This window comes from Pelodiscus sinensis, chromosome 30 (assembly GCF_049634645.1).
Source record: "Pelodiscus sinensis isolate JC-2024 chromosome 30, ASM4963464v1, whole genome shotgun sequence".
Lineage (NCBI taxonomy): Eukaryota > Metazoa > Chordata > Testudines > Trionychidae > Pelodiscus > Pelodiscus sinensis.
In genome coordinates this window covers 1,441,992-1,455,006 of record NC_134740.1, presented here as the reverse complement: position 1 = coordinate 1,455,006, position 13,015 = coordinate 1,441,992, and the positions used below count along the sequence as shown (strand labels likewise).

The following is a 13,015-nucleotide window of genomic DNA, read 5'->3' as shown; positions in this document are numbered from 1 at the left end:
GTGCAGGAGGAGGGCGTGGGAGCGGGGTGGAGGTGTGGGCGGGGTGTGTGCAGGAGGAGGGCATGGGAGCGGGGTGGAGGTGTGGGCAGGGTGTGCGCAGGAGGAGGGTGTGGGAGCGGGGTGGAGGTGTGGGCAGGGTGTGCGCAGGAGGAGGGTGTGGGAGCAGGGTGGAGGTGTGGGCGGGGTGTGTGCAGGAGGAGGGTGTGGGAGCGGGGTGGAGGTGTGGGTGGGGTGTGCGCAGGAGGAGAGTGTGGGAGCAGGGTGGAGGTGTGGGCGGGGTGTGTGCAGGAGGAGGGCATGGGAGCGGGGTGGAGGTGTGGGTGGGGTGTGCGCAGGAGGAGGGCATGGGAGCGGGGTGGAGGTGTGGGCGGGGTGTGTGCAGGAGGAGGGCATGGGAGCGGGGTGGAGGTGTGGGCGGGGGGTGTGCAGGAGGAGGGCATGGGAGCGGGGTGGAGGTGTGGGCAGGGTGTGCGCAGGAGGAGGGTGTGGGAGCGGGGTGGAGGTGTGGGCAGGGTGTGCGCAGGAGGAGGGTGTGGGAGCAGGGTGGAGGTGTGGGCGGGGTGTGTGCAGGAGGAGGGTGTGGGAGCGGGGTGGAGGTGTGGGTGGGGTGTGTGCAGGAGGAGGATGTGGGAGCGGGGTGGAGGTGTGGGCGGGGTGTGCGCAGGAGGAAGGTGTGGGAGCGGGGTGGAGGTGTAGGCGGGGTGTGCGCAGGAGGAGGGTATGGGAGCGGGGTGGAGGTGTAGGCGGGGTGTGTGCAGGAGGAGGGCATGGGAGCGGGGTGGAGGTGTGGGCGGGGTGTACGCAGGAGAAGGGTGTGGGAGCGGGGTGGAGGTGTGGGCGGGGTGTGTGCAGGAGGAGGGTGTGGGAGCGGGGTGGAGGTGTGGGCGGGGTGTGCGCAGGAGGAGGGTGTGGGAGCGGGGTGGAGGTGTAGGCGGGGTGTGCGCAGGAGGAGGGTATGGGAGCGGGGTGGAGGTGTAGGCGGGGTGTGTGCAGGAGGAGGGTGTGGGAGCGGGGTGGAGGTGTAGGCGGGGTGTGCGCAGGAGGAAGGTGTGGGAGCGGGGTGGAGGTGTAGGCGGGGTGTGCGCAGGAGGAAGGTGTGGGAGCGGGGTGGAGGTGTAGGCGGGGTGTGCGCAGGAGGAGGGTATGGGAGCGGGGTGGAGGTGTAGGCGGGGTGTGTGCAGGAGGAGGGTGTGGGAGCGGGGTGGAGGTGTGGGCGGGGTGTGCGCAGGAGGAGGGTGTGGGAGCGGGGTGGAGGTGTGGGTGGGGTGTGCGCAGGAGGAGGGTGTGGGAGCGGGGTGGAGGTGTGGGCGGGGTCTGGGCGGGGGTCGGTTAATGTTGCCCATCAATTCACACACAAGGGAGTGGAAGGAACATTAAGGAGACTGAGGGAGGTAGCACGGTGGAAAGGTCTGGAAAACTTAAGGAAAGTTGTGAGCAACACTGTCAAAAATTGACCAGATACGCTACCTTTCATCCTGGCAGCTAGCCGTAGTAGCAACCATCGGAGAACAAACATACAGCCGTTTCCAACCCTGTTTGGACAGTCGAAGAGGCTGATGGTAGACCCCACACAGATAAGTTTAGGATCAGGAGACACTGCTGTAGCAACACAGCAGCATGATCATTTTCAATGGCTCAAACCATTACAAGAGGACAAATTGACCCCTGCAATACCGAGCTAACGAGGCCATTAATAAGAGAAGCGATACCCTCCGTAAACAGAAAGCTGGTAACTCCAGGCTCTCCGGGCCCGGAGACATGCTCCCGTATGTCAAACTGGGTAAAAGAGAGCATACTTTGGAATCGAAATGGGTAGGTCCCTCTTCCATTGTGGGCCAGCTTAGCCCTTTGGCGGACCGAATAGATAAAGATGGAAAATGAAAACGGGTCCATAGACTAATTAAGGAACCCCCCAGCCTCATCGGCATTGAAGTTAGGACGGAGGGACATCTCATTAGCATACAGGATGGAGACCGGCTCTTCCAGGCAGGAACCTCATTGAATTCTGGGATATCGAAAGCAGAGAAACACGGCCTGAAGGGAATTCTCTGCTCCAGATGCTAAAGAATCCAGGCCTGTTCCCACCCAAATTAGTCATTATCAGACCAATTCTACTAACGAGCTTATTGACAGCCAAAATACTGCAACTGCCTAGTTGCATTGTGAGCTCGTTCAAGGAACATCCCCCATAGCCAGGTGTGATCAGTCTCTGTTGTCTCGCCCGTTTCTCTTCAAGTGATTGTCCTGTCCCTATGAAACCTCCTACCCTTGCCCAAGAAAAATTGTTCTGATACCTGGATTTAAACAACATCCGTTCCACTGAGACGTCTTCATCTCCTGTCTGATCGTGCTGGGGGCTCTGCTCTGCTCGTCTGCTGCCCTCCGGACCCCCGGCTCCTATCACCGTTTGGGAACCCCGATCCGGGCAAGCTCCACCGATAGGTGAGGTCTCTCTCTCTCTTTCTCTCTCCCCCTGCTCATCGCTAACTACCTCTCTAAGAAGACCCTCCAGACCCTACCCTATATAAACTGTTATAACATTTGTAATCGGTTTCAATTTCGATTTAATAGTGTCACTGTTTTCACTGCTCCGAAATAAATCACCTTCATTGTGAAGCTGGTTGCTTCTGTCTCTTCCTTTCTCTTTTGTCCGCTCTTCCTCAGGTGGGGTTGTTTTGGCTTCTCCATTCGCTCTGCATCAATACTTCTTGTCCCCAAGCGGCAGATCCCTGGCGTGACCAAAATCTCGTGGGGTTTGCTCATCGTGTGGTTTCCCCGGGAATGATTGTGGGGTGAGAGTTGGGATCGGGAGGTGCTGAAGCTGGGGGTTTATGAGGATGGCAGCGTAAAGTGCTGTTTAATTCTGCCCACGGAGCCCAAAGGCACATGGGGGTGCAGTGGGGCGTTGCTGTTAACCAGTGTGCTGAGTCCAGGGATGTAGGAGGGGTCAGCGTGTGAGAGCTGAGTGCCCAGTCCCCCCAGGGGTGCTCTGGTAGTGGGGGTGAGTGTCTGTGTGGTGCTAAGGTGGGGAGAACCCCGTCCTGAGGAGCCTAGTTCCTGCAGGGGCGCTCCAGTGGGAGGGGGAATGGGCAGCAGGGAGAATTCAGCCCCATAGGAGAGCACAAAGAAGCACCCGCAGCACCCGTCTGGCATAAATTGCTAGTTTCGTCCCCTGGAGGCTAGTCCAATTTGCCTCAAGAAGACAGTCACGCTTTCTGGCTGGGTCCAACTCCATTTTATTGTTTGCAAACAAGGTTGACAGAGGAGCTCAGTGCTCAAAGCAAGGTCGACCACGGGCAGCGCCCGAGCTGAAACTTTTATGGATTCCACATTCCTTCTGGCTAGCGTGTCGCAACGTGATTGGTTACTGCAAGTTTATTTAGTTCCCTCTGGGTATGTCTACACTACCCCGCTAGTTCGAACTAGCGGGGTAATGGAGGCATACCGCACTTGCAAATGAAGCCCGGGATTTGAATTCCCAGGGCTTCATTTGCATAAGCCGGGCGCCGCCATTTTTAAATCCCGGCTAGTTCGAACCCCGTGCCGCGTGGCTACATGCGGCACGGAGTAGCTAGTTCGGATTAGGCTTCCTCATTCCATGGTTCGAACTAGCCGGGATTTAAAAATGGCGGTGCCCGGCTTATGCAAATGAAGCCCGGGAAATTCAAATCCTGGGCTTCATTTGCACAGGCGGTATGCCTACATTACCCTCCTAGTTCGAACTAGCGGGGTAGTGTAGACATACCCTTATAGAAAAAGAGCTAGCAGAAAGTTTAGCAGCTACTAAGGCCTGCGCAATCAGCAAAATGATACGTGCTGTTTTGAGCTTAAGCAATGGAGGGGAAGAAGCACACTTAGTTTTTACTACAATCGGATAGAATTGTGAACCTCCCTCCGGCCCCGTCAGTGTAACCCTAATAAATGAGCACACCCCAGAGTATTGGGCAAATCTGGTAACAGTCGTGGGGCTCATCCTCCCACCCCGCAGTGGCATGAGTGACCCCTCAGCTCCCCACAGCTGTAGACCCTGCTAGGGGGCAGGAAACGGCTCTGTGTGCTGCAGGAAAGCGCTCCCAAACTCCCCTCCACTCTGCATAGACCCCGCCCACATCTCCACCCTGCTTCTGCACCCTCCTCCCATCCAGACCCCACCCCCATCTCCATCCCATTCTTGCAGAGCCTCATGGGACTAGCCCCAGGTGCCAGAAGAGTTAATCCAACCCTGGGGGTAACTCTGATCCTCAGCACCTCCCCCACCTCCATTGGGCTGGAGTTTAAGGGGAGCAAGGGGGAGTCTTTTTCCTTGCTTCTCATTTGGTGGTCAGATCAGCGAGGGTGTTTTATTCCCTGCTTCTTGCTAGTCTGTGACCCTGACTGATTTTTCTGCGGCTCCGTGGCCCCCCAGCCCCAAAAAGATTCCCCACCCTGCCTTAGGAGATTAGAGGGGTGTTTAATACCAAAGAGGAGACAGGGAATTTACAGTGATTCACATCGTCTTCAATCCTCATGGCAAAGGAGGGAGATCTGCTGAAACGTTAGGAGAATCGAAACGTCCTCCTTCCTCGCAAACACTCCCAGACTCTCTGCGACAAGTAAAGAGACGCAATCTTATTTCATTGGGTTGGGGACATTTTCGGCACAAGGGGTTCTCTGCTCACCCCGAAGTGGGCAGGAGACCTGGCACGTGACCACTCGTGAGACGGAGACCTCAGCGTCGTAAGCTTCATGGCTCTTCATTAACCTTATGACACGTTGAGGGAAAACTAAGGCAGCAGGGTGGGAAAGAGCGGTGTGGGTTCCCGCAGAGGCTAAAAAGTGTCTGGGTTCATTGATGCCAGGGGTATCGGCGAGTAACTGCCAATGGAGCCATCCTTCTTGGTTCTGTTTATCGACCACCTGGAGCCTGCCAAGGAGGGAATCAACATAACGTCTCTTGGAGTGATCCTGTCCCACGTTAAGGCACCTGAATCCCAAATAGTAGGTCCCGTTCCCCTTCCTACCATCTCTCTCTTTTGCACCAGCATCATACAGCTACCAAATTACCCAGAATCTCCTTGATACGGAGACTTGAATTTTCATCCTGAATGGCAGATTCCCCCTTCACACCCACCTCTCTCCTGTGCCCACGCACCTTTCCTTTTCCTCACACAGAGACAGAGGAGGAGTAGAAGTAAAACCAGAGCCAGCACACCAGCTGCAGCCCCCGCCACCAGGGGGATGGGCAACGACGTGACACCTGGGGAAAGGGCAGAAGGGGAGGAGTTAATGGGTAGGAATCGTAGGGAAAGAAGAGTGAATATGGATCTACTAGATCGACTCCACCCCGGCCGGTGCAAAGAATCCCAGGTGCCCTTCCCTTTAAGGGATGGTTTTCTGCCTGCCCGATGCATTTCGGGGCCAGCCTACGATGTGATTGGATTTTGATAGGACCGCGCAAAACATCATCACAATTACCATTCTATGTTGGCACCAAATCTTGTGCAGGGAGAGCACAAAACAAAGTGTCTATTGCCAGCTGAGGGTGCGCCGATTGGGTTTCCATGAGTCACATGCCTTTTTGGGGGGCGAGGGGATGAGCCTTTGTGTTTGATGGGGTTGTTCCTGGGAAATTAGCAACAGACCTGGTGGAACTGGTGTGGAACCAGTCGAGCGAATCAGAGCACTTGGTTGGCAGGGGACATTAAGTGGTGCCAATCCACACTGGAGGAACTTGGCTGGGAGCATTCAGACAAACCTGTAAGTCATGGCCGCTGCCTAAAAAAGGAACTGAGTTGTTCATGGGCAAGTTGAAATCAGGGTGGGAAAGACTGCATATTAGAAAAATGATTTTCCTAGGCGGGTGGGGAAGCACTAGCATGGGTTTCCTAGGGAGGGGGAGGAATCTCCATTTGTCATAACCATGAGGGTTAGTCAGCAGCCAGGGGATTAAGGGGTTAACTATGTCTTGGTATCAGCTCAGCCAATAGAAATACAGGGTAGGGATTTCAAATTGGAAGAAAGGAACTTTGGTGTTTTCCCTCCTTTCTCTCTGAGACGGTTTGCTCTCTAGATACGGAGGGAGACAGAAGACATGTCTCTCTCCAAAAAAAAGACTCTTAATCATGTGTGAGTAGGGTAAAGTTTAAATAAATCCTTCTGATTTTATTGTTTTCTCGGTTGGGAATTTGGATCTGATCTCAATGCAACTAAGTTTTCGCCCATGGAGGAATCCTCCATGACTATATTAATTGGTGGCTCTTACCATCTAGCCATTCCAGCTCGAGCTTGTAACTGGGGTATTGTTTTAATAATAAAAATTCTTTTTCTTTTATTAACCTTGTACTGGTTAATTTCTATATCCTGGAAAATTGGTAGGATCTGCAGGCCTTTGAGGAGGGGACAGGAATCAGAACTGTAGCTTGTATTTTCGTTTTTCTATTCAAGCTTTCTGGAGAAAAGTTGGGGTTGGTTTCAAGTGTTCACCCCTGGACACCAATTTGGGAGGATTAAAGGGATTCCCTCCATGCGGACATGGTCCTAAAAAGGGCCCTGGAGGTTACTCCATTGGTCTTCCATTCAGCTCATCACTCCGGGTGCAAGGCGATGGCCTGCTGGACTTCTTGGTGGCCAACATGGCAAAGACAAGGATTCTGTAGGACAGGTTGGGTGTGCCTTGTAGTACAAGACCCCGGGTTTGGGGCTGTAAGTAATTATGAAGCAATTCAGCTGGCTATGAGCCCATCTGCAAACCCACAATATGACACAGCCCTAGGGACATGCCAACACCGGAACGTTACATGGGGGCACTTCAGTAGGATTCCTGAGTGTTGTTAATATCCTCTTTTCAACAGGGCATCTCTTTGGAAGGAGAAGAGGGGCCACTGGTGTGATTCAGGGGTTCTTGTGGGCGTTCTGGGACACTCACCTTTCACAGTGACAGTCACGGCCAGGCTCCTGGGGGAGGCCCGTTCACCATCTCCTCGTACCCACAGGTGAATTCCCTGGACATGTCAAGGCCAGCCTGGGGGATGATCAGTTCAGGCCTTGAGGCACTAGTGTCGAACGTGGTCCCATTTTTGTAGAAGTGAAACGTCTGCTAACTGGGGACTAGGGGCAGCAGAGGGCGGGGCGGGAATGGGGAGGATATATTGTATAATGGGCATTACGGGCAGCAGAGGGTAGGGTAGGGAAGGGGCGACTATACTTTATAATGGGCACTAGGGCAGGAGAGGATGGGTCGGGGAACGAGCAGCTATACTGTATAATGCGCACAATGGGCACCAGAGTTTCTGCATGATAGTGCTTGCAAGTTGAATGCTTAGGGGGGCTGTGTGTGTGTGTGTGTGTGTGTGTGTGTGTGTGTGTACAGGCCATACTAACTGTTCCATTTGTCTAGACCTGGTTGTGTGTTCCTACGGCAGCCTCACCTTTCAAGGTAACCATCACAGCCTGGCTCCTGGTGGAGGGAATCCATCTCCCGCTGTCCTTCTCCTCGTACCCGCAGGAGTATTCCCCAGAGCTGTTGGAATCCGCCCGCGGGATGCTCAGCACGGCGACGTTCCTAGGTGGGGTGTCTGGCGTCGTGATGTGGGTCTTGGACCCTGCCTTGATCTCGGATCCGTGCTGGTAGAAGTGGAACCTCCGCTCTGCAGCGTCCCAGGGCGCCGTGCAGGTGATGACAAGGGGGTGCCCTTCATTCACCTCTCTGGATGGGGGATCCACACTCAACGTCGGCTTTGCAGGGGGGCCTGAGAAGAAAAGCAGTGTGTGAGGGGCCACTCGGGCAAGAGAGGGAGGAAAGAGAAGATGAAGAATGGAACGGGCGTGAAGAATGGAACGGGAATTTGGAGAATGGAACGGGCGTAGCTTCCATCCCGCTATGGCAGTGGAGACATGGTTGGAGTGGGACAGAGAAATGCATCCTCCCAAAACGGTTATTGGGTTACCCTATGGAGTGGGAAGAGGTGGATACTGGCTTTCCCTGGGTGACCAGATAGATTCCCTCCTTGGCGACTCCTGGGTTTTACAGTTGGGCGACCCGTCCGTTGTTGGTAGTTGGGCGGCCATGTTTCACACGTACCCTTTGAGCCCCTATATTGGAAGAGTGTTAGTATCTGGGCAGCCATGTTGGGCAGAGACATTATTGTCTCTGGAGAGGATGCGTTCATCGTTCCTTAGGTTGAGTGCGAGCCGCCATATTCCACAGGCATGTAAAACTGCAGCCACACAAGAGCCAGGCTTCTGGCCACGTGGGGTGGCCATGAATAATATTGGGGAGAATGGCTGGGAAATACAGTACACCAGAGGAACCATGGGAGAGATTCCTGCTCCAGAACAACTATAGGGCAGACAGAGCCTCTTCCGTGACGGAAACCCATGAAATGCTATTGACTGACAATAGGTAAAAATGCATGTGTGTGTGTGTCTGTATGTGTGAGTGTCTGTGTGTGTCTGTCCAGGCCACACTCAGCTTTCCATGTGTCTAGGGCTCGTTGTGTGTTCCTACGGTAGCCTCACCTTTCTCTGTGTGTGAGTATGTATGCATATAAGTGTCTATGCATACGTGTGTATGTCTCTGTGTGTCTCTGTGTGTGTCTGTCTGTCCAGGCCATACTAAGTGCTCCGTGTGTCTAGACCTGGTTGTGTAACCCTATGGCAGCCTCACCTTTCAAGGTAACCATCACAGCCTGGCTCCTGGTGGAGGGAATCCATCTCCCGCTGTCCTTCTCCTCGTACCCGCAGGAGTATTCCCCAGAGCTGTTGGTATCCGCCCGCGGGATGCTCAGCACGGCGACGTTCCAAGGTGGGGTGTCGGGCTCTGTGATGTGGGTCTCAGACCCTGCCTCGATCTCTGCTCCATGCTGGTAGAAGTGGAACCTCCGCTCTGCGGTGTGCCCAGGAGCCGTGCACGTGAAGACGAGTGGGTGCCCCTCATTTGCTTCTCTGGACGGGGGGTCCACACTCAACGTCGGCTCTGCAGGGGGTCCTGAGGAGAACAGCAGCGTGTGAGGGGCCACCCGGGCATGAGAGGGAGGAAAGAGAAGATGCGAGTTGGAGAATGGAATGGGCATGGCTTCCATCCCACCATGGCAGTGGAGACACGGTTGGAGCGGGACAGAGAAATGCATCCCCCCAAAGACAGTTATTGGGTTAATCTACGGAGCCAAAAAGACGCGGGACTTAGATTCCCCTGGGTGACCAGATGGATTGCCCATTTGTCCACTCCTGGGTTTCTTTTTAGTTGGGCGGCCCGTCCATTGTTGCTAGTCAGGCGGCCACGTTTCTCACGTACTCCGTGAGCTTCCATGTGGGAAGAGCGTTAGTATCTGGACAGCCATGTTGGGGAGAGACAATGTTGTCTGTGGAACGGCGGTGTTCACCGTTCCTTTGGCTGAGTGCGAACCAGCATATTCCACGGGCATGTTGACCTACAGCCACGCAGGTGCCAGGCTGCCGGCCACATGGGGTGCACAAATGTATATATATGCGTATGCATACGTGTGCGTGTGGCAGTGTTTGTCTCTGAGTCTCTTTGTCTGTGTGTGTCTGTGTGCATAGATGAGTGTTTCAGTGTATGCATACTTCTGCGTGTGTGTGTCAATGCAGGCCATACTAAGTGTTCCTGTTTTCTATTGCTCGTTGTGTGTCCCTACAGCAGCCTCACCTTTCAAGGTGACCATCACAGCCAGACTCCTGGTGGAGGGAATCCATCTCCCGCTGTCCTTCTCCTCGTACTCGCAGGAGTATTCCCCAGAGCTGTTGGTATCCGCCCGCGGGATGCTCAGCACGGCGACGTTCCTAGGTGGGGTGTCAGGCGCCGCGATGTGCTTCTCGGCTCCTGCCTCAAGCTCGGCTCCTTGCTGGTAGAAGTGGAACCTTCGCTCTGCAGCGTCCCCGGGAGCCGTGCAGGTGATGATGAGGGGGTGTCCTTCATTCGCCTCTCTGGACGGGGGGTCCACACTCAACGTCGGCTCTGCAGGGGGGCCTGAGGAGAACAGCAGCGTGTGAGGGGCCACCCGGGCAGGAGAGGGAGGAAAGAGAAGATGCGGATTGGAGAATGAGACGGGCGTGGCTTATATCCCGCCATGGCGGTGAAGACTCGGTTGGAGCGGGACAGAGAAATGCATCCCCCGAAAGAGGGTTACTGGGTTACCCTACGGAGTGGGACACAGGCGGGACTTGGCTTTCCATGGATGACCAGAGGTTTTGCCCCCATGGCCACTCCTGGGATTTTTTAAGTTGGGCGGCCCATCCGTTGTTGCTAGTCAGGCGCCCACATTTCTCACGTAGCCTGTGAGATGCCATATTGGAAGTGCGTTAGTATCTGGGCAGCCATGTGGGGCAGAAACGCTGTTATCTCTGGAACGGCGGTGTTCACCGTTTCTTTGGCTGAAGTGCGAACCGCCATATTCCACGGGCATGTTGAACTGCAGCCACGCAGGTGGAAGAGTGCCGTCCACATGGGGTGGCCACGAGTAATAATGGGGAGAATGAGTGGGAAATCCCGTACGCCAGAGGAACCATGGGAGAGATTCCGGTTCTAGAACAACTATGGGGCAGACAGAGCCACTTCAGTCATGGAAACCCATGAAATCCTATTGACTGACAATAGGTAAAAACTCATGTGTATGTGTGTGTCTCTCTGTGTGTGTAGGCATGCGTGTCTGTGTCTATGCATAACTGTGTGTGTCTCTGTGTATGTTCGTGTGTGTGTGTCTGTACGGGCCATACTACGTGTTCCGGTTTTCTATCGCTGGTTGTGTGTCCCTACGGCAGCCTCACCTTTCAAAGTGACCATCACAGCCTGGCTCCTGGTGGAGGGAATCCATCTCCCGCTGTCCTTCTCTTCGTACCCGCAGGAGTATTCCCCAAAGCTGTTGGTATCCGCCAGCGGGATGCTCAGCACGGCGACGTTCCTAGCTTCGGTGTCGGGCTCTGTGATGTGGGTCTCGGACCCTGCCTCGATCTCTGCTCCGTGCTGGTAGAAGTGGAACCTCCGCTCCGCGGCGTGCCCGGGAGCCGTGCAGGTGACGACGAGTGGGTGCCCCTCATTTGCTTCTCTGGACGGGGGGTCCACACTCAATGTCGGCTCTGCAGGGGGTCCTGAAGAGAACAGCAGCGTGTGAGGGGCCACCCGGGCAGGAGAGGGAGGAAAGAGAAGATGCGAGTTGGAGAATGGAACGGGCATGGCTTCCATCCCGCCATGGCGGTGGAGACACGGTTGGAGCCAGACAGAGAAATGCATCCCCCCAAAGACAGTTATTGGGTTACTCTACAGAGCCGAAAAGAGGAGGGTCTTGGCTTTCCCTGGGTGACCAGATGGATTGCCCCTTTGTCCACTCCTGGGGTTTTTTTAGTTGGGCGGCCCGTCCGTTGTTGCTAGTCGGGCGGCCACGTTTCTCACGTACTCTGTGAGCTTCCATGTGGGAAGAGCGTTAGTATCTGGACAGCCATGTTGGGGAGAGACAATGCTGTCTGTGGAACGGCGGTGTTCACCGTTCCTTTGGCTGAGTGCGAACCAGCATATTCCACGGGCATGTTGACCTGCAGCCACGCAGGTGCCAAGCTGCCGGCCACATGGGGTGGCCACCAGTAATAGTGGGGAGAATGGCTGAGAAACCCATTCCTGGAGATTTCTCCTCCCGAACAACTATGGGGCAGACAGAGGCTGTTCCGGCACAGATAACTATAAAGAGCTCTTGACTGACATTAGGTAAAAACACATGTGTGTGTGTGTCTACGTGTCTGTATGTGTGTGTGTGTGTATCTGTGTGCGTGTGTACACATGTATATATGTGTGTATGCATAGGTGTGTGTGTGGCAGTGTTTGTCTCTGTGTCTCTGTGTGTGTATGTATATGTGCCTGAGTGAATGAATACCTGTTTGTGTCTGTGTGTCTCTGTGTTTGTGTATACCTACGTGTCTCTGTATATAAACCTGTGTCTTTGTCTGTGTGTGCCTGTGTGCATAGATGAGTGTTTCAGTGTATGCCTACTTCTGCGTGTGTGTGTCCGTCCAGGCCATACTAAGAGTTCCTGTTTTCTATTGCTCGTTGTGTGTCCCTACGGCAGCCTCACCTTTCAAAGTGACCATCACAGCCTGGCTCCTGGTGGAGGGAATCCATCTCCTGCTGTCCTTCTCTTCGTACCCGCAGGTGTATACCCCAGAGCTGTTCGTATCCGCCAGCGGGATGCTCAGTACGGCGATGTTCCTAGCTTCGGTGTCGGGCTCTGTGATGTGGGTCTCGGACCCTGCCTCGATCTCTGCTCCGTGCTGGTAGAAGTGGAACCTCCGCTCCGCAGCGTGCCCGGGAGCTGTGCAGGTGACGACGAGTGGGTGCCCCTCATTTGCTTCTCTGGACGGGGGGTCTACACTCAACTTCGGCTCTGCAGGGGGTCCTGAAGAGAACAGCAGCGTGTGAGGGGCCACCCGGGCAGGAGAGGGAGGAAAGAGAAGATGCGAGTTGGAGAATGGAACGGGCATGGCTTCCATCCCGCCATGGCGGTGGAGACACGGTTGGAGCGGGACAGAGAAATGCATGCCCCCAAATACAGTTATTGGGTTAGTCTACGGAACCGAAAAGAGGAGGGTCTTGGCTTTCCCTGGGTGACCAGATGGATTGCCCCTTTGTCCACTCAAGGGATTTTTTTTAGTTGGGCGGCCCGTCCGTTGTTGCTAGTCGGGCGGCCACGTTTCTCACGTACTCTGTGAGCTTCCATGTGGGAAGAGCGTTAGTATCTGGACAGCCATGTTGGGGAGAGACAATGTTGTCTGTGGAACGGCGGTGTTCACCGTTCCTTTGGCTGAGTGCGAACCAGCATATTCCACGGGTATGTTGACCTGCAGCCACGCAGGTGCTAAGCTGCCGGCCACATGGGGTGGCCACCAGTAATAGTGGGGAGAATGGCTGAGAAACCCATTCCAGGAGATTTCTCCTCCCAAACAACTATGGGGCAGACAGAGGCTCTTCCGGCACGGATAACTATAAAGAGCTCTTGACCGACATTAGGTAAAAACCCATGTGTGTGTGTGTCTG

General features: G+C 54.8%; 1 protein-coding gene across 1 annotated transcript; it reads right to left on the bottom strand.

The window, feature by feature from the left end:
* Positions 1-3,690: 3,690 nt before the first annotated feature.
* Positions 3,691-11,517, bottom strand: LOC142821092 (basement membrane proteoglycan-like). The gene is made up of 7 exons (XM_075911878.1): positions 11,388-11,517; positions 10,762-11,082; positions 9,644-9,964; positions 8,645-8,965; positions 7,407-7,727; positions 5,132-5,236; positions 3,691-4,903 (listed from the first exon to the last, which is right to left on the bottom strand). Exons 1-7 carry the CDS (start codon positions 11,515-11,517, stop codon positions 4,809-4,811), a joined length of 1,614 nt encoding a protein of 537 aa, XP_075767993.1. The 3' UTR covers positions 3,691-4,808.
* Between the last annotated feature and the right edge of the window lie 1,498 nt (positions 11,518-13,015).

Coding starts and splice junctions, on each gene's coding strand:
- LOC142821092 (XM_075911878.1), bottom strand. CDS start 11,517: ATGCCCGTGGAATATGCTGGTTCGCACTCAGCCAAAGGAACGGTGAAC. Junction 11,083..11,387: donor CCCACATGGAAGCTCACAGA/GTACGTGAGAAA, acceptor TGTTCTCTTCAG/GACCCCCTGCAGAGCCGACA. Junction 8,966..9,643: donor TGTGATGGTCACCTTGAAAG/GTGAGGCTGCTG, acceptor TGTTCTCCTCAG/GACCCCCTGCAGAGCCGACG.